A 25,468-nucleotide genomic window follows, 5' to 3' on the forward strand; every position below is an offset into this window, starting at 1 on the left:
AACGAGTTCCATTATTAGGTAACTCCTTTGTGGGTCTGAAAAATCACATGGGCATTTAAAACTCAAGCACTCTACATATATACAATGGAATACTACTCAGCCATAAAAAAGAATGAAATAATGCCATTTGCAGCAACATGGATGGACCTAGAGGTTATCATACTAAGTGAAGGAAGTCAGAAAGAGAAAGACAAATACCACATGAAATCACTTATATGTGGAATCTAAAATATGACACAAATGAACTTATCTATGAAACAGAAACAGGCTCACAGACATAGAAAACAGACTTGTGGTTGCCAAGGGGGAGGGGGGAGGGATAGATGGGGAGTTTGGGATTAGCAGATGCAAACTATTATGGTATTGAATGGATAAAGAACAAGGTCCTACTGTTGTAGGTCCTACTGTTCCTACAGGGAACTATATTCAATATCCTGTGATAAACCATAATGGAAAGAATATGAAAAAGGATGTATATATACGTATAACTGAAACACTGCTGTGATTAACACAACATTGTAAATCAACTATACTTCAATAAAATAAATTAAGAAAAACCTCAAGTACTCTATTAAAAGCTGTAAAAAGTGCAATGGTGAGAAACCATGAGTCCTCAAATTAGTGGTCTCAAAAGCATTAAGAGAAAGAATTATATTCCTGGGTCCTACTTTATGTTATAGTTCATTCTTTAGAAAACTCACTTCTACATTCTGTTTTTCAGGGTGTGTACTAATTAGCTATCAATGAGGTGATCTTATATTGGATCTTAACAGTTCCAGGCAAGCCAAAAACATTTGAATTTTTATTCAAGATACTTGAAAGAGCTTGATAGCTGCATATTTTTCCAATTCAATAAATTATATTCCTACATTTCACTCAAATGGCTACAAAGGATGAAAAAAGACAAAGAAAACTAGTTTTTAAGCTGTAGGGGGACTTCCATGGTGGCACAGTGGGTAAGAATCTGCCTGCCAATGCAGGGGACACAGGTTCGATCCCTGGTCTGGGAAGATCCCACATGCCATGGAGCAGCTAAGCCCATGCGTCAAACCACTGAGCCTGCGCTTTAGAGCCCGCAAACCACAACTATTGAGCCCATACACCTAGAGCCCGTGCTCTGCAACAAGAGAAGCCACCACAAGGAGAAGCCCGCGCACCGCAACGAAGAGTAGCTCCTGCTCGCTGCAACTAGAGAAAGCCCGTGCACAGCAACAAAGATCCAATGCAGCTAAAAATAAAAAATTAAATTAAATCTTAAAAAAAAAAAAGCTATAAGGGGCCTTAGAAATAGATCTCTGACTTGAAACCCTTAGTTTTATAGAGGAGGTCATCAGAACTCTGAAAAATCAACCAGAAAATTCAATTAAATTCCATTTTGCAAAAAAAAAAAAAAAAAAGTCCTAAGAAGTATGAGATCCTACTGTTTCATAAATAGGTTATGTTACAATAACAATTTATCTCTAGAATAAGGAAACAAACTCTTTGGCTTTGGTGCCTGAAGAGATAAAATAGTCTCTCAATTTCTGTACTACCTATTGGCAATTAAACATCACTTGACTGCCCCTGAGAGGTTCTAGCCAAATTCTTTGTTAAAATTGTTATATACATAAATACCCATACTTTTTCTTAAAAGAGAAAATGGGATTGAGAGATTGCCTTTGTTGGTGTCATATTAATTTTCTTAAGACTGAAAAAGGACCCCCAAGTTTCAGAAATTCCTCAATACTAGATAACTATTGTTCTAATATAACAAAGTACATGTAGGCAGTAGTATTGATAAATCAAGATTTTTGGTTGGTTTTAGAATATCTGTTTATAGATGCCAAAGAAACTTTTAGCCACCGATTATTTTAAATTTAAATAATTCACTAACTTTTAAGTCTAAATTATTAACTTCAACTAGTTTCATTTTACTGGATCTCTCAGTGTCTTATTAGAACAACAGCACCACACATCATGCCTCCTGCTCCCTAGTATACAGATTCAATTTCTTAGAAATAAAGTTTATTGAGGTATAATTTATGTATAGTAGAATTTGCCCTTATTAATGCACAATTCTGAGTTTTGTTAAGAACCAAATGGAAATTTTAGAACTGATAAATACAAAAACAACAAAAACAATAACAATGACAACAAAACAACCCTCACTGGATGGATCCAATAGCAAAATGGAAATAACCATTGAGAGAGCCAGTGAATTTAAATATAAATCAATAGAAAGTGTCCAGTCTGAACTACAGAGTAAAAAGGATTGAAAACAAAACGAACAGAGCTTCAGGAAGCTGTGAGATAAGACTAAAAGTTTTAATATTTGTGTCCCAGAAGAAAAGGATAATGAGTGTGGTGCAGAAAAAAATATTTGAAGAAATAATGGTTGAAAACTTCCTAAATTTGGCAAAAGAAATAAGCCTCAAATTCAAGATGTTAAGCAAACCCTAAACAGGATAAACCCAAGAAATCCATGTCCAGATACATCATAATCAAACTGCTAAGATCTAAAGACAAAGATCTTGACAGCAGCCACAGAAAAACAATAATTGATATTATTTCTTCCTGACATGTTTTGTAGAATTTGCCCATGAAACCCTCCAGGCCTGGAGTTTATTTGAAAGTAGAAGGTGATAAATTAAAGATGTATACTGTAGATCCTAGGGCACTGTTACAGACTGAATGCTTGTGTCCCCACTCCCACCCCCAAATTCATATATTGAAATTACCCCCAATGTGATGGTATTAGGAAAGAGGTGTGTGGCCTTTGGAAGTTAATTAGGATTAGATAAAGTTATGAAGGTAGGTCCTCATGTTTGGGATTAGTGCCTTCATAAGAGTCATGTGAGAGCTTCTTTTTCCTCTCTGCTCTCCATCATGTGAGAAGCAGTCTGCAACTTAGAAGAAGGTCCTCTCTGGAACTCAATCATTCTAGCAACCTGATCTTAGACTTCCAGTCTCCAAAACTGTGAGAAATAAATTTCTGTTCTTTATAAGCCATACAGTTTATGGTAATTTGTTATAGGAGACTGAACTAAGACAGACACTTATCAAAAAATATTTTTAGAAAGGTATAACTAATAAACCAATACTGGAGATAAAATGGAGTAAAAAATTATTCCAATTCAAAAGTAGGCAGGAGGGGAACTTCCCTGGTGGTCCAGTGGTAAAGAATCCACCTTACAATGCAGGGGACACAGGTTTGATTCCTGGTCAAGGAACTAAGATCCCACATACTGTGGGGCAACTAAGTCCACGTGCTACAACTACTGAGCTCATGCGCCTCAACTAGAGCCCACGTGCCACAAACTACAGAGCCCACATGCTCTGGAACCTGCGTGCCACAACTACAGAGCCCACCTGCCCTGGAGCCTGCGCGCCACAACTAGAGAAGAGAAAACCCACACGCCACGACTAGAGAGAAGCCCGCATGCTGCAACGAAAGATCCTGTATGCCTTGACGAAGATCCCGTGTGCCGCAACTAAGACCCAATGCAGCCAAAAATAAATAAAATAAATAAATAAATAATAAATAAAATAAAAACAAACAAACAAAAGTAGGCCGGAGGGACTTCCTTGGTGGTCTAGTAGTTGAGAATCCGCCTTTCAATGTAGGGGACGTGGGTTTGATCCCTGGTCAGGGAACTAAGACCTCACATGCCACGGGTCAACGAAATCCCCACGCCACAACTAGAGAGAAGCCTGCGTGCTGCAATGAAAGATCCCGTGCGCCACAACTAAGACCCGATGCGGCCAAAAATAAATAAATAAATATTAAAAAAAAAAAAAGTAGGCAGGAAAAGAGGAAAAAAAGAATAAAGAGCACATGGCACAAACAAAAAAATGTCTATCAAGATAGTAAATAATATCAATTGATATTATTTTAATCCAATAATATCAATTACATTAAAGGTAAATGGAATAAACACACCAATTAAAAGACAAACTGCCACACTGAAAGAACCAAATATACTTTTGACAAGAAAGCCACCTGAAAAGTAAAGACACTGATAATCAATACATTAAAAGTAAAAAGACAGAAAAGAATACACTATACAAATTGTAATAAAAAGAAAGCTGGAATGGCTATATCAGACATAGTAGATTTATTGCTAGGAAAAGACATTACATAATGATAAAAAGATCAATTCTCCTAAAAACAGAGTCAACTACATGAAGTAAAAATATATATAGCAATGCAGAAATAAAAAGACAAATTCACAATTATAATTGGAGACTCTAACACTTCTTTCTCAATAATCAATAGAAAAAGTAGACAGAAAATTAACAAGTGTATAGAAGTCTTGAACATTATCAACAAACTTGACTTGATTACCACTTACAGAACATTCTGCTCAACACTAGCAGCATACGAATTCTTTTCAAGTGTACATGGAAGATTCATAAAGAGATCATATTCTGGGTCATAAAACAAACTGCAAAACATTTAAAAGAACTAAAATCTTATGAAGCACATTGTCTAACTGTAACAGAATTAGAATAGAAATCAATAACAGAAAGATATAATATCTTTCCAAATATTTAGAAATTAAACAATGCAGTTTTATATAAACTATGGTCAAAGAGGAAGTCACAAGAGAAATTAAGAAACATTTTGAATTGAATGAAAGTGAAAACATAACACATCAAAATTTGTTGAGTGGAGGTAAAGCAGTGCTTTGAGGGCAATTTATAACATTATTGCTTATATTAGAAAAGAAGAAATGTCTCAAGTTAATTATCTAAACCTCACCTTAAACAAGTAGAAAGACAAGACCAAAACAAAACTAAAGCAAGCATACAGAAGGAAATAACAAATAAAAGAGCATAACTCAATGAAACTGAAAATAGAAAAACAAAATCAATGAAACCAAAAACTGATTCTTTCAAAGAAGAATAAAATTAATAAACCTCTGGCCAGAATAATCAAGAAAGAGAAACAAGATACAAATATCAATCTCAGGAATGAGAGAGGTAATGTCACTCTGATTCTATAGATATTAAAAGGCTAATTAAGAATTATTATGGAATATTATGAATAATTTATGTCCATAAATATGATAACTTAGATAAAATGCACTAAGTACTCAAGAAGAAGGAGATATCCTGAAGAGTCCTATATCTAGTAAAAAAATTAAATTCTAAATTAAAAACCTTCCCATAGCATTAGTTTTAATTCATGAAAGCCTTTTAATAATTGATTTCTAGCCCGATAATTAAATTTTTATATTTTCTCTTGCATCAGAATTTTAATGTTTATCATAATTCACTGAAATAAATTTGTTCCTTTTAATGATTAAAGTGTATAAATAGACTAGAAAAAAATCAGGATTTTAGTTTCTAGCAATAAACTAAATGTCTTCACTCTAGTAAGGAAAAGCATAGTTATATTCAAATATTCATTTCACAGTAGTAAAATAAAGGTCAGTTTACCACAAGAAAAAATGACTTGTATGTAATATAAAATATTTCTGCCATATTCTTGTTTTATAATATTAATTATTAATGAAATCCTGTTTTTTAATGTCTACAAAAGAAAGAGTGTCACCTAGGTGTTATCAACGGATGATATGAAGTGTTGTTTTATAAATGGCATTTCTAAGATCTAAAATGTCTGAAATTCGATGGTGATTTTAGAATGGAGATATATATGTATATATATATACATATATATATCAATATATACACATATACATATTCAATCTTTAAACAACTCCATAGGTAGGAATGAGGTAGGAATTCTCTTGATTTTAAAGATGAATAAATTAAATTATCTTGATTTAATGAAAGAAATTGAGGCTTAGGTAAATTAGATAACTTTATCAGGATTATATAGTTTAGTAGAGATAGAATTTGAATCTGGGTCTGTCTCTTAAACCCACCCACCCACTCATCCATCCATCTATCCATCCATCGGCTATGGATTCTATTTCCCATTAACTACTTTTGTGGTCTCAAAGAGTTAGTGCTCCTTTCAAATATGCCCTTATATAGGAGAAAATGGTTACACAGAAAGGAAGCCAGTAACAAAACACTGATAAATCATTTGGAAATTTCTGTTGCCTTAAGACACTGTTAATTAAAAAAGAGAAAAGAGAACCAATAATAATGAGGTCCACAGGTACCCTATATATTCACTGATAACTCATACTGAGATAAATGAACAAAAATTCAAGCTTTTAGAAGAAAAAAATCACAGTGTACAACCACTGGTAAATAATCAGTCTAGATTCCTTTAATGAAAGCCAGCAAATTTTAACCTTTCTGTCTTTCATAAGTTGTTTTCTGATAAGTTTGGCCTAAACTGACTTAATTTTAGTATTATCACATTTCTCAGGTAGTATTTGTTTCCACAAATTTTTGCCTCAGTTTGGCCAACACCTTTCATTATGAATAGAAATTAGATCTTTTGGTGATTCTTGTACCAAGCACAAAAATCCAAGCAAATAAGAATTTATTAGGATTTTGGTAAGTCTCCCAAGAATTTCTGGCACAATGTTGAGTTATAATTTACTACTTGATAATTGTTGTTTTATTGGGGAAACTGTTAGTTTAATGTCTCTGAAAAATTACTGTATCTTTGATGATGAAAAAGAACCTTCTGATATCAATTTATTCTTCAATTAGGAGAGAAAAATACTCACGGTTGAGCCCCAATTTCTCGTAGATGATAAAACAGTTGGGGGAGATAAGTTTGAAGAAGAGTTTCAAACAGCAGACAGAGTGACACAATACCCTGGATACAATAATAAATCACAAGAGAAATGCATAATTTAGTATTTAAAAATGAACTCTGCCATTAAATTATTCAAATGGAAATGAGAAAAAGATTATCAATATAAATATTTTTTCCTTTTTAACAACGATAGGCTCCCCACGTAACCTGGCATGTAGTAATGTTAGGAATTCAAGGAAAACGTCATTTTATAGAAAAACCTGCTACTCTGTAAGTCATATAGTATCACGTAGGCCCAGCAAAATTAGTTTTTTCTGGATGCATTCCAGTTTCCAGGTATTTCTCTGGTGCTATAGCCACACCCTTCACTTTCTCCTCCATGTGTCCCTTCCCTTCCAGCTGTCTCATCCATCAGGGAAAATATTTCCTGCTTTTTTAACTCTTTCATTGAAATCCATCCCCAGGGAAAGACTAACTGTTTGAAATTTGCACCAGGAAGTTATCAAACAAGAATGTTTGATTACTTAGTATAAGGATAACTTTTTTAAAAACTGAAATCCACTTTTTTAAAAGGGCATTATCTGTAGAGTACAAAGTAGATGGTTTTTCAAGTGCATTTATTACTTGACAGCTCTGAATAAAGTCTTTCTTGCAGCTCAGCATTCCTCAGGGTTGATCTTTGTAAGGAAGTTCTAATCCTCTTTTTGAATTTCTAAAGAAATAAGGCTGTCATGGTTCCAAATAGTTAAGTCTGGCTGCAAGCCAGAAAAGATGACTGCCTGTAAGTCTTTATTTCACTGAATAAAGAACGGGCAGAGGCAGGGCTGTCCCAATCAATCAGCTAAAAAAGGACACCTTAGGGTCAGCGCGGCTATAGAGAAGGCATATCCAGAGTTGCTCAGTGGCAAGCATCAGCGGTCTGCACAGGGAAAACATCACGGGTATCTACTGGGCAGCCAGTTAAAAACATTTTTTTGAAACTCTGAAGCATAAAATGGTACAGAATATGCGAGTAAGAAATCTGAGGCTAAGGATGAGTTCTAAGAAAAAAGAATTATTAATATATTCTTGGTTATTCTAGATTAAATATGCATGCAATATAGGTATTAAATCAAGTTGTCTCAGAGAGAAGAAACCCAAGATAATTGGTGGTACTTCATTTGCTCATCCGTGACATCCTGGGTTTCTGTTATTTGCCCGCTCTCACTAGCAATGTACGAGAGCAGCACTGGAGACAGGAAGGCGGAATAGGGATACACAGGAATGGCGCGGGGAGGATAATGAGCTGCAGTTTAGTTGGGTGGCAGTGACAGCTTCCTCTTTTGGGAAACTTGGTAGCCCTGACACATTCCAATTTTTAATGTTTTTTCTGGAGAGTCAGTCAAGTTACCCACAAGCAGACCAAAGCAGGCTCAAAGACAGAAAAAGTATAACTGAAATAAAATAAACACTGCTTTTACTCAGGCTAAGGAGGGTGGGGGTGGGGGAAGGAAGATATGATAAAGGACTGGACAAAATAAAACAGATACAAATACTCAACTCCCAGTATGCTTCTCTTTGAATTTCATGTTAAGGCCAGGGAGCCATCTATTGAATAAACACAAAGGAGATATCTAGTTTGATAACTGATAATTAGCCAAATTGAAAAATAAGGGACAAATAGATGTTTACTTTTCATTAACAAAGAAAAGAGGATGATGATGACGATACTCATAATGACAACAATAAAAACAGCAGCCATCTATTTACTGAACATCTGCCACGAGCCAAGTGCTACCCAGGTGCTTTGTACACTGCTCTACAGCACCACAGAAACTCATTATTAACTCTGAAAAGAGTTTCAGAGATGAGGAAGCCAGCATTCAAAGAAGTTAGCCACCTTTGTCAAAGAAAACAATACAGACATTGCTATGTTTTTTCTTTCAACATATAAAAGATAATTTAAATGCAATTGATAAAAGGCTTTTTCCTCTCCAATTATTTACTAAAACTATTTAAATATCAATTTCTTCTTCTCTTTCATTTATTCTATAGAAAAGTGTTGCTTGGGCTTCCCTGGTGGCGCAGTGGTTGAGAATCTGCCTGCCAATGCAGGGGACATGGGTTCGAGCCCTGGTCTGGGAAGATCCCACATGCCGCGGAGCGACTAGGCCCGTGAGCCACAATTGCTGAGCCTGCGCGTCTGGAGCCTGTGCTCCGCAACAAGAGAGGCCACGATAGTGAGAGGCCCACGCACTGCGATGAAGAGTGGCCCCCACTTGCCGCAACTAGAGAAAGCCCTCGCACAGAAACGAAGACCCAATACAGCCATAAATAAAAAAAAAAAAAATTAAAAAAAAAAAACAAAAAAATTAAAAAAAAAAACAAAAAAAAACAAACAAAAAAAAGAAAAGTGGGCTTCCCTGGTGGCGCAGTGGTTGAGAATCTGCCTGCCAATGCAGGGGACACGGGTTCGAGCCCTGGTCCGGGAGGATCCCACATGCCGCGGAGCAACTAAGCCCGTGAGCCGCAACTACTGAGCCTGCGCGTCTGGAGCCTGTGCTCCGCAATGGGAGAGGCCGCGACGGTGAGAGGCCCGCGCACCGCGATGAAGAGTGGCCCCCGCTCGCCACAACTGGAGAAAGCCCTCGCACAGAAACGAAGACCCAACACAGCCATAAATAAATAAATTAAAAAAAAAAAAAAAAAGAAAAAAAAAAGAAAAGTGTTGCTTGACTTCACAAATTAACATTTGTTTTTCTTAAGGAAAGAAAAAACAGATTAGAGTCTGGTTTGATCCATTTTTTTTTTTATGAACTTACAGAAGGATGAGAAGAGATGGAATGAAGTCTGAAGAAAAAACGCACATACATCTCACGGAATATCTGATACAATTTGGAAGGTTCATGGTACAGAAAACAAAGTGGTGCAACTGAAAGAACAAAAAAATTAATTAATAATATTGCAGAACTACTAAAATTAAAAAAATAAGTTCACAAAACATGAAAGAATATTTTCTAGTAATAATATTCATTCATAGACAAGTTTAGAATCATATATATATTCTTTTTTCATGTTGAAAAGGGAATATATGCACACGTAAAAAACTGAGTCATTAAAAATTAAAAAGAAGGGAGTAAATTATAAAATATTATAATCTCAACAGTAGAATAAGAATGACACAATGGAACTATATAGGGATATTGAAAATTCAAAGTAACTTTTAAAAAATACATAAAGTCAAGTCTCTCTTTTTTTCAATTGCAATAATAAGAAAGTGACAATCAGGTAATTCATTTTTACTTTGTCCCACAAAGGATCTTTTGAAATTTTTAATTTTTGAAGTCAGGTAAGTAAAATATAAGATGATTTACGACTAGCTTTTAGAATGATGGTCTTCAACTAACTGAATTTGAAAATTAAAATTTTGATTAACAGTTTAGGCTATTGGTCTATATTGGCATATCTCAATATGTATCTAGACAGTTTTCATAGGCTTAAAATAAAACAACTCTAAGAATTTATTTCTCTAATGAATTTGAATTAAGTTTTCTTTTGTACCCAGTTCATGGCAATTAAGCACAGGTGGGTCAACTCAACCAGACAGCCCATAGCTGACTGTCAGAAAGTCAGATTTTAAAATCAGATGCTGACCTGACAGTCTGATTATTCTGTACTTGCGAACGTGGTCATGCTTTTCATCCTTTCAAGACTCAAGAATTTTAGGCAGTATAAATACACTTATAATGCAAATATATAAAACTGCATTACCTAAATATTAATTTTAATAAAAGTGACTTACTTATTGGGTAATTTCATCTATGATATAGGTCAGACAGGTAAGAAGGTCTTGGGCTCTATAATGTCAGTGATGCCCTGAGGGCAGTAGGCATTAAGTAAGCAGGGAAACCAATGAGCCAACTCAGCTCACTTCCTTCTGACAATGTGAAAGGAAAAAATGATAAAAAATTTTAAATTCTGACAAAACAAAAATTCGATTATCTGGGATAAATGGCGGTGCACAGTATTACTGATGAATAAATTATCAAAAACTAGCATTGCAACTGAGAAATTTCACTTTTTGAAGGGCAAAAGAGAAACAAATCAATTTTAGGGTGGTAAATATCTAAATACATCCAAAAAAAAATTCCTTTTATATATATGTATAGGAAAAGACCTTTATGTTATATATATATATATGTTTAAAAACTAACAGCCATGTCCTTTCACTTCAAAACTAATTTTAAAAAATTATTTTACTATCAAAATAAATTCCTACTTATTTAAATAGCCCCAACTGAGGTATTCCATATATTTAAAAAGAATAACTCACATTCTAATTGCAACAACCTAAGAAAAAGCAATGTGGCACAAATACATGGTATTATTACAAATTCAAAATGAAGGTTTGGAATTCATTTACTTTTTGTGATGATGCATATTCTCCCCTCCAACTTCTTAAGTTATTGACATTTAAAAACTTGTAATTTGAATCTAAAGATTTTAAAGATTCAGCAATCATTAATGATCATTTCCAGTGAAGGAATGAAAGAGAATTTTAAAATCAGCACTCTTCTATAAACATATATAATATAGAAAACGTTATAATCAGTTATTATTCAAGATGCCACAATTGTTGATGTTGAATTCCCTTATACAGCTATGAAATGGAAAAGTTTTAGTCCATTACATATAATATGTAAAAAATCTTCTACATGACTTTATTTTCCATTTTAAGCATCTTTCCCTATTTGGTTCTTCCATAAAAATGAATTAGCTCATCATCTTTTTAACCAATTAAGTACTGCACTATAGGAATTTATTTATGAAATCATAATATACTACACTTACAATAAAAAACTTCATTAATCTACATATGCGGGAAAGGAGAACGCCAGTTTAAATTAGAGAAAAGTTTTGAATAAATTTTTAAAAGAGTTATTATAATTTTAAAGAAATACATTAACTAAAACTAAAATGGCCTAGTACTATGTAGAGTTCCTGGGGATAAGTTGCGATTATGCTAGTATACTGGTTCTAAATAAGTGGTCGCTGCTCTAAACTATTTGTGGATTCTTAACATATTTTTCTAAATAGTATAAACTGTATATCAAACATTTTGCATCACCTATTTCCTTAGCGAACGTTTCCCCCTTGCGTGTATAAACTTTAACCTATTAAAACGACCAGAAATGTGAATAGGCAGGAGTCAAAGATGTATATTGTACCCTGAGAGTTGTTAGAAGATTTAAACTTTCCTGACATTATTAACTGTTCTCCAAATCGCTCAAGTACACCTTTTAAAAACTAATTACTTGAAAAATGCTTGCAGTTGGAATTATTAAAATAAAAGAATAAAAGGGTTAATAACATTTTTTATTATTAAAGGTAAAAATTTATATTCTTAACCTTTTTAGGTTTTCTATTTTAAATTCCTCACATATTTATAAAAGAGAAATATGCTGGAACCTCACTATAACATTATGTGTTACATTATGAAATTTTGGTTGCTCAAGAGAATAAAGCCAAGGGCAGCATAATGCAAAATTCCTAGGCACTTTGAATCCTTTTCATTGTATGCTGGTTTTAAAAGTTTTATATTATGTCATTCATGATGACTGTCTGATGCTGAACACTTGAGGGGTTTTTTTTACAAAGAAAAGTGTTAATTTATTGCTGATTCTTTTTACAAAAGTAAACATTAATATATATTTCTGTTTAGTCTAAAGGCTGGGGAGTAGGAATAGTTGGGACAACAATCTTCAACAAGCTCATATGTAATGCATGAAAATTTAAAAATTAAGTGGCACTTAAGGCCTAGAGCATTCTTCCTCTTGCTAATCTTTGTTACGCTTCCTGCATTCCTCATTCAATGATACGTGAGGCCACAAAGGTGCTCAGGGCTCTCAAACCCGCACGTGCGTTTGTCACGTGTGCCTCAGGATGACTGGATGCTTCAGTGTCATTGTTGCTGTGCACACCAGCCGGTCTGGAGAAATCATGGACTCACACTCAGTGTTGTCCCTCCCTTTGCATTCTTTCTGACCTATTATTTTTTTTAAAGACTTAATGAGAATTAGTTTAGGAATTTAAGCAATCTCATTTTACATCTATTAGAACTAAATATCAATGTGTAGCTCTAATTTCCATTGAATTAGAAAATAAACCACAGAACCATTTTCCTGGTATGTTCAATTCTAATTTGACAAGCAATCACCATCTGAGCAATTATGATGCCCTTTATCTGAAAAAATTTTTAATTGGACATATAAACAGATATCAAATCCAATGTTTAAAAATGTTCACAATAACATTGTTAAGTGTGTGGGTGATGTAATATAAAGTGTGATTTTCATGTTTAATTTTCTAAAGTGTAATAAAAACAGTGAATATTTTAAAGCCCAACTTACCATACATTGAAAATCCATGAAAAGGGATTACACCTAAAAAAATAAAAAAGTATTTCTTTTCAATTAGTATACCCACTGAATTATTAGGTAAACTTTAGAGGATTAAATCCAAAAATAGTGAGGTTTCCTATTTTTGCTTCAACTTTGTTCATGCATGTCAGAAAGACTTAGTGATGGGTCACCAACAAAACGATAGGCTTTTTAATTCCTTTAGAAAAGCAATCTAGAGGTTTTCAATATATATCCAGTTAACTTTCTATTGATAAAGTTGAAAATTAAGACTGTGAATATGTGTTACAAAAAACAGAACAAGGCAGATCACAGAACTAAGTTTAAGAACTAACTACAATGGTCTCAGAAAGTCAATAGATAAGTCCTTCTTGAAGCAACTTCATCCTGTATATTGGAGTCCCATCTGTTAAAAAATAAGTGAGCATTTCAAGGCACCTCTTGTATAGATGCATTCCCTTATAAACTTACCACAAATTACATCACAGGATGTGGTTTAGAAAAAATATTGGCAGGAATATGGTACAAATTCAGTGTAATCTTTGGCAAGAATTATACACAAGTAAAGTGCACATCCATTTAAAAGAAAACACTCGAAGCCTAACTTGGTATGCTAAACATCTTGTCACACTCTAAGTGAAAAATTAGAACTTGTACAGCTTAGGTTCAAAATGGAAGTTCTGTAATATATACACCACCATATATCTAACACAGTACTAAATCAGGCTGCAAACACAAAAGAAAGATGAGAAGTTTACTTTTTGAAAAATAGCACAGAAATGCTTCATTCATCAGACATGTTCAGAGGCAAAAACTTAGTGTTGGCAGAGCCTTCAGAGGTCACCTAGGGTAAGTTCTAACAAATGATAGTTCAGTCTCAGTCTAAAACATCCAGCAATAGGGGGCACATTCATTCGCAATACAACCAATTACAATTTTGAACAGGTTTAATTTGGGGGGGAGTTATTTCTCATACGGAGTGAGACTCTGGTTCCTTGTAATCCCCACTTATGTTTCCTAGTTCTGACCACAAGGGTCACATGGAACACACCTAACTTATCTTCTATGAAAACTTTCAGAAATACTGGAGGACATTGTTCTCTCCCCCACCCCTATCACCATCACCACCAGGTTGGGTTTTTTGTTTTGTTTTGTTTTGTTTTGTTTTTTGCTCTGAGACTTTATTAGTTTCTTTAACAGTTCCTCAGATGAAGTGGTCCTGAATACCTTCTCTATTCTATTCTCCTCTGGACAAGCTGTAGTTTACCACAGTCCTTAAAGTGAGGTGATGAAAGCCTCTAAGCCTTTTTCCTCCCTACACACCCCACAGCTAAAGCACAGCGCGCTTGTGCAGCTGTTTCTGACCTAAGTAAAGGACTGTATTCTTATCTCTATTATATTTCCTCTTTGGTGAACCGTTCCAATATGAGATAATCCTGGATTCTCATCCTGTTATCTAATGTATTCCCTCTTCTTCCTGGGTCCACATTACTGGAAAGTTTGATAAATGCACTATCTATGTCCTCATCTAGAGCATTATAAAAATGTTGAACAAGACAGAGTGAGGACAGGACTTGTCACTAGAGACCTCCTTCCATACTGATAGTAATTCATTGATCAGCACCCTATTGTGGTAAGTTAAGAACACAGACCAGATGTCAGACAGACTTGGTTGGGTTCATCTAGCTCTGTTGTTTAAGAACTTTGTGTGCCCTTTAGGTAAGTTCCTTAATTCCCCTAACCTTCAGTTTCCTCATCTCGTAAATCAGAGACAATGCTAGAACTACATAAATGATTAAATGAGATAATGACTGTAGCTCAGCCATTAATAAATAAATAATTTAGACTCAATAAAAGTTAATTATTGATGTTATTATTCACAAATTAGCTCATATTTCTTTGATGATCCTAGAAGTAATTTTATCAAAAAAAGTACAAGGAAAATCCAATATTATTCTGAACTAGTATGCCAGGTCAACCACCTTTAGAATTTTGTGCTGCATCACTCTTAAGCTTCACAAGCTGTAATTCTCAGGATCCACCTTTTCCCATTTTTCCCTAGTCTTCTAGAACACACCACAGATGATTCATGTTGTCCAACTGTGTCTGAATTCTGTGTTGTTTATCATTTCCCGTTTATCTCTGTTTGATTAGCTACCCTGTTCTTTCAGAACCTTCCTGCTCTTCAAATGCTTCACACTCAATTGCAGAACTCACTTCCCCCCTCTCTAGAAGGCTGATGCCACTGACATAAATTCTCACTTGTCTGTTCTTTACCTCAAATGTTCTTCACACATTTCATCTGTTTTCTCACTTCCCTTTAGGGAGGTCTTCAGAGGAAGATGTTTCTTCCTTTTTCTTTTTCAGAGCTACCATCTTCACCTGTGTTCTTAATCCTGTTTCCTTCACTTTCTCTCATAGAAGCTATGGTCAGATCTGTGGCTTGTCTATGTTTGGCCCGTGAGCTAAGAATGGATTTTACATTTTTGAAAGATTATTTTAAAAAACAACAAAGAGGAATATGTGGCAGAGACTGTTTGTGGCCAGCAAAATTTAAAATATTTACTATCTGGCCCTTTACAGAAAAGCTTGCCAACCTCTGCTTCGGAATCCTGCCCCATCAATTTTCCTCTTCACCCTTTTGTGTGCATCATTCAACAAATAGGAATTGAGCCTCGACTATGTGCCAGACACTGTTCTGAGGTCTGGAGCCTACTTTTTATTAGGGACAGGAAAGTCATGATAAAATAAGTGAATATATGTCAGACAGTGATAAGTGCCACAAAGAGAAATAATGGAGGGAAGGGGGAGAGAGAGGAAAAGGCTGGGGGAGGGAGGAGGTCTTACTGATAAAAGAGCCATTGAAGCTAAGTAGACGAGAGTCACCTGGTAAGAGGTGACCGGAGGCCCTGGGCTTCGCGTGGTGATTGCTGTGAACCGGGATAAGCTTCCTAAGGTCGATGGCTTGAAGGCGGAGAGTGGTGACATCAGCTCTCACCCCTACTAGTGGAGGAGCAGAGGCAAGGCGTGGGTAGGTCCTATCAAAGTACTCCTCTCTCCAGTCTCTCCTGTTTCACTGCAACCTTTCAGCCAAAGATATTACAAATACCCTTGCTAATAATAATGACACCAAAGAAGAGGAGGAGGGGGACTTGTCCATTTTCTTCCCTGAACCTTACTTTCCCATCAAACAAATCTCTAACCTCTCTTTCCTTGAAGCCAAGCTTAACTTTTAAAAAACTGTTCAAAGTAACTTCCTTTATTTCCACATTATATATATCCCCAGTTCCTTAAACTGGTTCCCACCCCCTCACCCCAACTCCTGATGGCTGAATCCAGGCATCTCCCCTCTGTGTGTGTCCTGGCCCCCTACCAACCGAACGTTCCTTCTCAACCTTGAGCCCACCAGGCACTGACGACGCTGTGCAGATCAGGCTCCCTGCCTCAGAAACTTCTGCTGCTCAGTTGCTGTTTTTGTTTTGTTGTCTTTTGGACTAGTTCTCTCTTCTGCACACTCCTTAAATATAGCTACTTTCCAAGACTCTGTCATACTTGTTTTCCCTCTCCTTCCACGAGTATTCTCATTGTTAACCTGTAATTCAAACAGTAAAAACCCAGTTTCCTGCGCCTCCTTCTGGACTACCTAGTTCTGTAAACAACTCCTTAACTCCCTAGGCTTCAAGGAAGAAAGCTTTTGAGTCATCTTTGCTTTCTAATCCTCCCTCAGCCCTTATACCTAAATGTGATTGTGTTCCTTTCCTGTCCCTTTAAGATAAAGAATGCTTAACTCTTCAGGATTCAGCCACAGTCTAACATCAGCAGCTTCGTTTTTCTTCCCTACCCCGCAAGCACAACTCTAACCCTGCCAAACTGACTGCCAACGCTTCAGCCTCTGGGGCTTAAGGACAAGGGCTGTAGGCCATGCTCTCCTACACCTCTAGCTGTGCCCCAGCCCCACCCCTTCGAGATTTTATTTAATTAATTTATTTATTTAAAAATAAATTTATTTATTTAATTTATTTATTTTTGGCTGCTTTGGTTCTTCGTTGCTGTGTGTGGCTTTCTCTAGTTGTGGCGATCAGGGGCTACTCTTCAGTGTGGTGTGCAGGCTTCTCATTGCAGTGGCTTCTCTTGTTGCAGAGCACGGGCTCTAGGCATGTGGGCTTCAGTAGTTGTGGCACGCGGGCTCAGTAGTTGTGGCGCATGGGCTTAGTTGCTCCACAGCATGTGGGATCTTCCCGGGCCAGGGCTCGAACCCGTGTCCCCTGCATTGGCAGGCGGATTCTTAACCACTGCGCCACCAGGGAAGCCCCCTTCGAGATTTTAAGCAATACTCCTCCTAGAAAGATCTCCCTGACAGCCCCTGACTCTCCACCCCCCAATCATTCATTAATCAGTACTCTTGTATCAGCTGATTTGCCCTGACTGGTTGAGGTACCCTTTCTCCTCTGTGAGCCTAGACAGCCCTGAGCAATTCTGGTTCCACGTTCCATCTGCGTACACTTAGGTCACTTACTTAACCTGTTTCCTCATCCAGTACTGCTCTTAGACCAAGGCAGGCGGGCTTGGAGTAAGGGCCCTGCTCTGGCCCTCCTCTGACTATACCCCTCACCCAGAGTTCATGTCCCTCCTTTCAGACCACAACCCAGACACCCAAGACAAATTCGCAGCCCAAAGGCTCCTAGCCGGCTCCCAGGGTCTGCACAGCCTCTTAGGTGGAGCTACCTTCTTGATGGGTGCTCTCCTCAGGATGGAGAGGTGGGCAAAGGATGGTTATTAGAGGAAGATGCGAACAGAGCTTGGACCTACAGGCTAGTGGGTCCACATGCATGAAGTCTGTCCAGGTGTGGGGTAGAGTCATAGATAAGAAGCGGGTGAGGGATACCACAAGCTAGGGACTTCTGAGGAGTCTAAGAATTCTGAATCTGAAACTGGCCTTCCAGACTGTTACAAAGGTATATTTTTCAAGACAAGAAAACAAAGTAGACTTTACTTATCAGTTTATTAGTCTGATTTATAACTTCTAAAAATCTAGACTTATAGTAGGTGGGCTTCCAATTGTACTCCTGCCCTGGACCCTGCAAAAATTAGGAACAGACTTTCCTTCAGCTGCAAAATGAGGACAATACCAATGAAGTTGTGAAAATTAAATAAGATGATGTATGTTACATGCCTAGCACAACACTTGATGCAAAGTCAGTACTTAACAAATGATGTTTTCATTCTCTTATCATACAATCATTTTAGTTTTTCTCTCTTCCAATGAAATAAATTACCTGAGTATAAAAACTATTCCTTATTTATCTCTATCCCCAGAGGCAAGCTTATTGCCCCGAATATAAAAGGTACTCATTAAATGTTTGTGGAATGAATATATGCAGTCCTAGAGAATCTACCTCTACCATTTTTCAACTGTTCACTTCCTTCCTACTGCCAGGGCTCTGAGTTCAGGCTCTGACGAACTCTTACCTATGGTCCTGCAAGAGCCTCCTAATTGGTATCCCTTTACCAAAACTCTCTGCCATCCAACAAACTTTTGTAATGGTTCAGGCTATCTTCTAAAAAGGTTGATGAGAGCATGAAAAAGACCTCTACATCTATCGAGGATTTCCCTCTGACCATTCATCCATCCACCAAGTATTTGCTGAGTTCCTACTCACACAATTAATCAACGTTTAAAAACCTACTCTGTAGCCTCTGGAGAGATTAAAATGAATATAACATTTTCTCTATATTTATGGAATTCACATTCTAGCCTTATAATATAGGCTAAGTGTCTACAGAGTGAAATTCAAAACCTTGACCTGATCTTAACCATTCATGATGGCAACCTGAGATATATCTACCTCCCCTTTGTCATCCTGACTCTATACCGACTGTGGTACAGTCACACTAGATTATTCATCATCACCAGAACTCATCATGCACTTTCATACTTTGGTAGCTTTGAACTTGGTAATTCTGTACCATGAATTGCTTTAATGTCTATCAAAACCTTGCTAAGGACAAGTCACATCTCAGAGAAACATACCAAATCTCTTAATCACAATTAAATGCTCATTCTTCTGCATTCTCATGGCACTTTGTTCACATTTCCATCACTATAATTTCACTGTATTTTGTGTTGTCATTAACTGTTTAACAGATTGCTCCAGAGGACGGGAAATATGTTTTATTCATTTTTGTATGCATTTTATGATGCCACATAGTTGATAATGAATATAGTTTTGCTGAATGAATGAATGGGTAGATGGGTAAGTTAATGATGAATAGAGAAGGAACAAGAAATTTATTGGTCTCTAGGCGGGAGATCAGGATTCCACTGTGGGCTTATCAGAAACCAGCTGGGTAACCGTAGGAAAGTCATCAAACCTCCTGAGCTTCAGTAATTGGTTGTCATTAAAAGGGACTAAGATTGTCTCCGAAATATCATCTAACTCTAGAGTTCTATGTTCAACAATTATGTCTAGGGCAAATACAGAAAAATTTGTGAGACTTGAAGAAAACTGGACATATGAGAATCTTCCAATGGTTAAGATTCTTTACCAACTTAAAAGTTTTTTGCTTTCTAAAAACAAAAAGTTCAAAACCAGATTAGATACACACACTGAAAGTCAATATTCCTAATGACACTATAGCCACCAGCTCTAGTTCAATGGAATACTTAGGAGGGCCCAAAGACAATCTTTCTTCTTTAATTTCTCTCTTTGTTTATATCTTTGGTTGAGTCTCTTTTTCTTCTTGTGAACACCCATCTTTTTCTATCTTCCCTAATTTCAGCTTCATTTTATTTCCTTTATTGATTATAAACTTTTAACAAATAATTTTAAAATTCATCTTCGCCTAATCATGTTGACATGTGAAAGAAAAACTAAGAGAGAAAAATAAGTTCATAAATAGAAGGCATATTTTGATATCTTACAAAAATATAAGTATATATTATATCTTTCTAAATACTAAATATCAAAGCAGGTTGCTATTATACAAAACTCCTATATTCTTACTGCAAAAACACTTTTTCCTTCCTCTATTAAGTACTGCAGAAACCTTTAAACAAGCATGTTAAAGTAGTCAGAAATGAAGACCTTACTATTATTATTTTCATCTTCTACAAATATTAATGAAAGATGTCCTAAGTATAGGAATACCTTAATCAGGACAGAGCGCTTTTCGTTAGGAAGGTTAGAGTGAATGAATTAGTGAACTGCCAAGAAGCAAAAGGGATGCATGTATTAAGATGACCCATGGTTAATCACACTTTCACCATATTTCCCCCAAGTCCTGAAATCTATAGCTGCTCTATAAGCAGCTAGGTTATAAGCTATTTGAGGCAAGGGCCACAATTCATACTGTGTATCATCTTCAGCACCCAGCATAGTATTTTCTATAAGTGAGATGTTCAATATATGTTGTTAATGATGGAAATTCAAGCATTTATAAGTATAATCACAGCTTATAAATAAGATACTAAAGTATTAGATTCATTTATGAATAAGCAATTAACATATAGGACAGGAGGCTCTCAATAACTCAGTGTTGAAATTATAAATGGCCCACAAAGTCATACAGACATGCATTCGAGTCTTGTGTGTCTCCAGGAAAGTTACCAACACTCTCTGAGTCTCTATTTTCATTTTTGAAAATGGAGATAAATAATACTAACTTCACTGGGTTGTACTAAAGCACCAACGAGTTAATGTATTTAAAGCATACCAGTATAGTATTTAGTACACAGCAGATGCTCACTAACTATAGCTATTTTATGCTCTCAGAAGGGAGAGTACCACATTTAAGTATCAGCTTAAACCTAAGGAAAAAAAAATTTTGTCAGTATTAAATAAAGGTTCACTTCTGCTTAATCAAGATTAACCAGGGCTTAAGATTCCAGAAGAGGGTACATAGTTTGCTCTGTTGAAGAAGGACAAAGTCAGATTCTGGCAAACAAAAGTAGGAGGCATAAGAAGCAGTGAATTCATTAACACTCTAGGGCACATACCACCTAAAACATTTCTTTGATCTCAGAGGCTGTCATGTTCTTGACCAGTTTTTCAAAATCCTTTCCTTTCCCTCTCACCACTTCAGTCTTTCAAGGGTCAAGTTTCATCCCTGGCCTTCATCCAAGAGTGTACTTTTAACAGGCATTGGGATTCTTGGGACACCATCGCTAATCTGGCCTCAGAGTTCTACAAGTCTGCTATGAGCAATTATTTTAAGATCTTAGCCTACCTCTATCTAACTGAAGAAAGTCTAAAATATTAACTGCCTACTCCATTCAATAGAAATAACTTTATAAAGTAATGATTTAATGGGCCTTTGACATAGTCCAGAATGGTAAACATCATCAACAAAAATAAATCTTGAACTAGATGAGATATAAATAGTAAATATGACTCAGAAAACACCTCAAATATTAACAAGCTTTGCACTTACTAAATATTTTCCCTTCATTTCCTCACTGTCTCTATTAATACTTAGCGTTTATAGTTGTACCATAACTCTCATATCTGATTCACTTTAACATCATTCCAGTTGAAAGCAAATTTTTACACTCTTTCATTTGGGATTACTTAGTACAGTTTATTTAATTCAATGTTGAAATAATCATTTCCTCTGTTTATTCTCATTTCACATGTAGTCTACAGGTCAATAAACATAGGGATTAGGACAATGGTCAAATTGTTTTCTAGCTATTTCTGCTATCTTTCTGAATTGGAACTGCAGAATATGACTTTGTTACTTTATTTTAGTAGTTAAAAGTTCCCAAAACATCAGAATATAACCATGTTTAAATATCAATCTAGAAATGATACTTTAAATAATTAGTTTTTCAATTTATGTCCAAAGTTACACATGAAATGAATTTTGGATTATGAGATGTTTTAAATTTATTTAATTAATTTAGATAACAAAGTACACTGCTATTTATCAACCTGACACTTGCAGGCAGATTTAAAATGATATATTTTTGTTATTTCTTCCAACAGCCTTTCCTAATCTTTGTTGTGAGGCGTTGTCCTGCACACTGTAGGATGTTTAGCAGCAACCCTGGCCTTTAACCAGGAGATACTGGTAGTATATCCCTCCCCTCTGACAACCAGAAGTGTCTTCAGACATTGCCAAATGTCCCTGGAGGGTAAGGGGGTGGAATTGCCCTTACTGGAGAACCACTGCTCTGGAGTCCTAACACTCCTCTCCCTAATGTTCACTAGCAATTACTTATTTTGTCTTGTAGGAAACAAATGGTATTAGCAAATTATGATGTTTGTTTATTTTAAGTCTCAGTCAGAACTATGTATATTTTTCCTATAAGTCTCACCTCCTTGCTTCTATTCTTGTTCCTCTATATTCTTCTACATTCATTCCCTCATTCCTTAGCTCACTCATTCAATAATGTTTCCTGAGCAGTGACTTTATGCCATGCATGATTCTAGATGCTAGATAATGTTGGTCATCAAAACTATTAAGGTCCTTATTCTCTTGGAGCTTATACTTTTATTCTACATAGCAGTCAGGATGATCTTTTAAAAATATTCATCAGGAACTGGAGGAGAGATGTCACTGAGAAGAGTGAAGTAGAAAACTCTAAAACTCCATCCCTCCGCTATAGCAATGGTTAAACTGGCTAGAACTGTTAGAATCAACTTTTTTGAATTCTGGAATCTAATAAAAAACTTCCAACAACCAAGGAAATACTTAATAAAGAAAGATGCTACTGAATTTTGGAAAGAGAAGATTGTGATATTTTAATTTACCCACCTACTACCCCCCACTCTCTAGTTTGGTGGCTATAAAGACAACTGTCCACATTCCTGGTGCAGCTTTCTCATGCCAGAGGGGGCAATATAGATCTTGAATCAAAAAATTGTGGTGGTGTGTTTTGACCTGTCTCGTAGCTACCTGAGGGATTGGGCTGAAGTGGCCAGCCAGGTGATATTTATCAGATTTATTTATTTTTTTTAAATAAAAGCAAATGTATTAGCCTTAGCCACCTGGGGTAGCAAGGGATAACAGATGGGGCAAGGACTAGGCAGACTGAAAAGCCTCGGAAGGAAGAGACTAGAGAAGCATAAATATGGAGGGATAAAGGCTTTGAAAAGCTCCTCTGTAATGAGCGGAATCTAGAAAAGACCTGAGAAGAACTTCAGCCTTCATTTCTGCCTGATTTCTGGGCTGTGTGCAAGCAGGAAGTGAAAGCTAAGGCAGAGCCGTGAATGGCCTGCCTAAGCCTTGAAGGAGTACTCCCTACATAGAGTATATCAGTAAAGACTGATTTTGGTTTCAGACATTTAAGGAAATCTCTGTCAAATCACTAATTGATCACTAAGCTAATGGAACAGAGACTTCAGGGGGCACTCAATACAAAAAAAGATAATTTTTACAGAAACAGTTTAGAAAAGTCACTAAAAAACTACATCCCACAACAAGCAACAGCAAGTTCTGGGGAGGGGAGAAAATCTGATTTTTCAGAGTTACCACAATGTAATACTCAAGATATCCAGTTATCAACAACAAAAAAATTACTATGCATGCAAAGAAATAAGTATAGCCTATTCATAGCAAAACAAGAAATTAATAGAAACTGCCCCTAAGGGAGCCTAGACATTGGACTTACTAGACAAAACTGTAGATCAACTGTCCCCCTAACTGGTCTGGCCCCTGTCTCCCTCTCTTACCTCACCTTGTACCAGTTTATGCTTTGCTCACTCTCATGAGTCACACTGGCCATCCTGTTGTTCTTTAGTTCATCAGGCATGTTCCTCTTAGGACTTTAAACATGCTGTGCATTCCCTCTGGAGTGCTCTTCTCCTCCTCCTTTGCACAGCTCACTCTGCACATTCTGGGCTCTGTTCACATTCTACCTCCTCAGAGGCATCTTTCCTGACTTCCTTCTCTACAACAGCTGTGCCCTTCCCCCACCTCCCTACCTACTATCAATTTCTGTTCCCTTTAATTGTTCACATCATCACTCTCTGAAATTATTTTCAGAGTTATTTATTTATGGTAGCTACTTATGTACTTGTTTATTGTATGTCTCCCTCACTAGAATGTAAGCTCCTTGGCAGCAGGTACTTTATCTGTGTCCTTTAATAAGTATTTATTAAATGAATAAATAAAGTTATACATGTTGAACAAAGAATAAAAACAAGAAAAGCTTAAAAATTTCCTGTGAGGAGTCTCCTTCAGCTCAGAAATTTTTGCTCACCAGTTGTTTAATAAATCTACCAGAGAAAGTCTTTCCACTGACAAGGCTTCAAATAAGGTGACAGGGTAATGTCCGATGCCACGATGGCCTGTTATTTCCATCCTAGGAAAGGAGATCACAGGTGGGGAAGTGAGTGAGCAAACCTCTGTCCCCGTTTAAGCAGCTGCCGGGTCAGGGGTGGACAGTGTGTCAGTGAGCTGCAGGCAAAGCTCTCTGGGTGAGCCCCTGTGACCACGAAAGCCAGGCCACTTTTGGTGGCAGTGGGAGAGGTGTCCTTGAGATTTCAAAGTAATCCCATCTTTGGCGGAGGTTGAAAAACAGGGCGGGTAATATAAAAATGTTGCGCGGTATTGCCTTGAGTAAAGAGCAAAGCGACAGTGGACTGACTGCTCTTTGTCTCTTCTTGTTCTGCAGTTTCAGACTCGATCCCCAGAGAGGAATCTCCTCTGATTCTGGTAAGGTTCTAAAACTACCTGAGACAAGAAATGATACTTAAGTATTAAGATTATGAACAGCTTATGAACAGCTTTTAATTTACCCACCTACTACCCCCCACTCTCTAGTTTGGTGGCTATAAAGACAACTGCCCACATTCCTGGTGCAGCTTTCTCATGCCAGAGGGGGAAGTATAGATTGTGAATCAAAAAAGGTGGGTAAGTTAAAATACCACAATCTTCTCTTTCCAAAATTCAGTAGCACTTTTCTTTCATAAGTTTATAAGAAATGGGTTTATCCCATTAAACATTAAACTATTTTTTTTTTTCTGGATGAAATTGTTTCTAGAACCTGTTATATACATCAACTTTTTCAATATATTAACCACTTGATTTTCTTCTAAAAGATACTACAATGAACTCAGTAACATTTTTCTGAGGTAGTAGGGCATGGTGATTAAGCATACTGCTTCTTGGGACTTCCCTGGTGGTCCAGTGGTAAAGAATCTGCCTTACAATGCAGGGGGCTCAGGTTCAATCCCTGGTCGGGGACTAAGATCCCACATGCCTCGGGGCAACTAAGCCCGCATGCCACAACTACTGAGCTCGTGCGCCTCAACTAGAGCCTGCGGGCCGCAAACTACACAGCCCACATGCTCTGGAGTCTGCGTGCCACAACTAGAGAAGAGAAAAACCCGCACGCCACGACTAGAGAGAAGCCTGAGCACTGCGACAAAGAGCCTGTGTGCCGCAATGAAAGATCCTGCAT

General features: G+C 36.6%; 1 protein-coding gene and 1 pseudogene across 7 annotated transcripts in view; one reads left to right on the top strand and one right to left on the bottom strand.

The window, feature by feature from the left end:
• Window positions 1–25,468, top strand: part of LOC309662122 (ras-related protein Rab-5A pseudogene) — a 226,389-nt pseudogene that overhangs the window by 83,364 nt on the left and 117,557 nt on the right. The gene's annotated exons all lie outside the window — the stretch shown is intronic.
• TBC1D19 (TBC1 domain family member 19) overlaps window positions 1–25,468 on the bottom strand; it is a 161,348-nt gene that overhangs the window by 7,501 nt on the left and 128,379 nt on the right. For all 6 annotated transcript variants that reach the window (XM_082464561.1, XM_082464559.1, XM_082464564.1 and 3 more), the window contains 3 exons: window positions 13,054–13,086; window positions 9,466–9,575; window positions 6,633–6,724 (listed from right to left, as the gene is read on the bottom strand). In XM_082464561.1, coding sequence (XP_082320687.1) covers window positions 6,633–6,724; window positions 9,466–9,575; window positions 13,054–13,086 — 235 coding nt within the window. The remainder of the gene's footprint in view (window positions 1–6,632; window positions 6,725–9,465; window positions 9,576–13,053; window positions 13,087–25,468) is intronic.

The sequence above is a fragment of the Balaenoptera physalus genome (assembly GCF_965194825.1).
Source record: "Balaenoptera physalus genome assembly, chromosome: 5".
Lineage (NCBI taxonomy): Eukaryota > Metazoa > Chordata > Mammalia > Artiodactyla > Balaenopteridae > Balaenoptera > Balaenoptera physalus.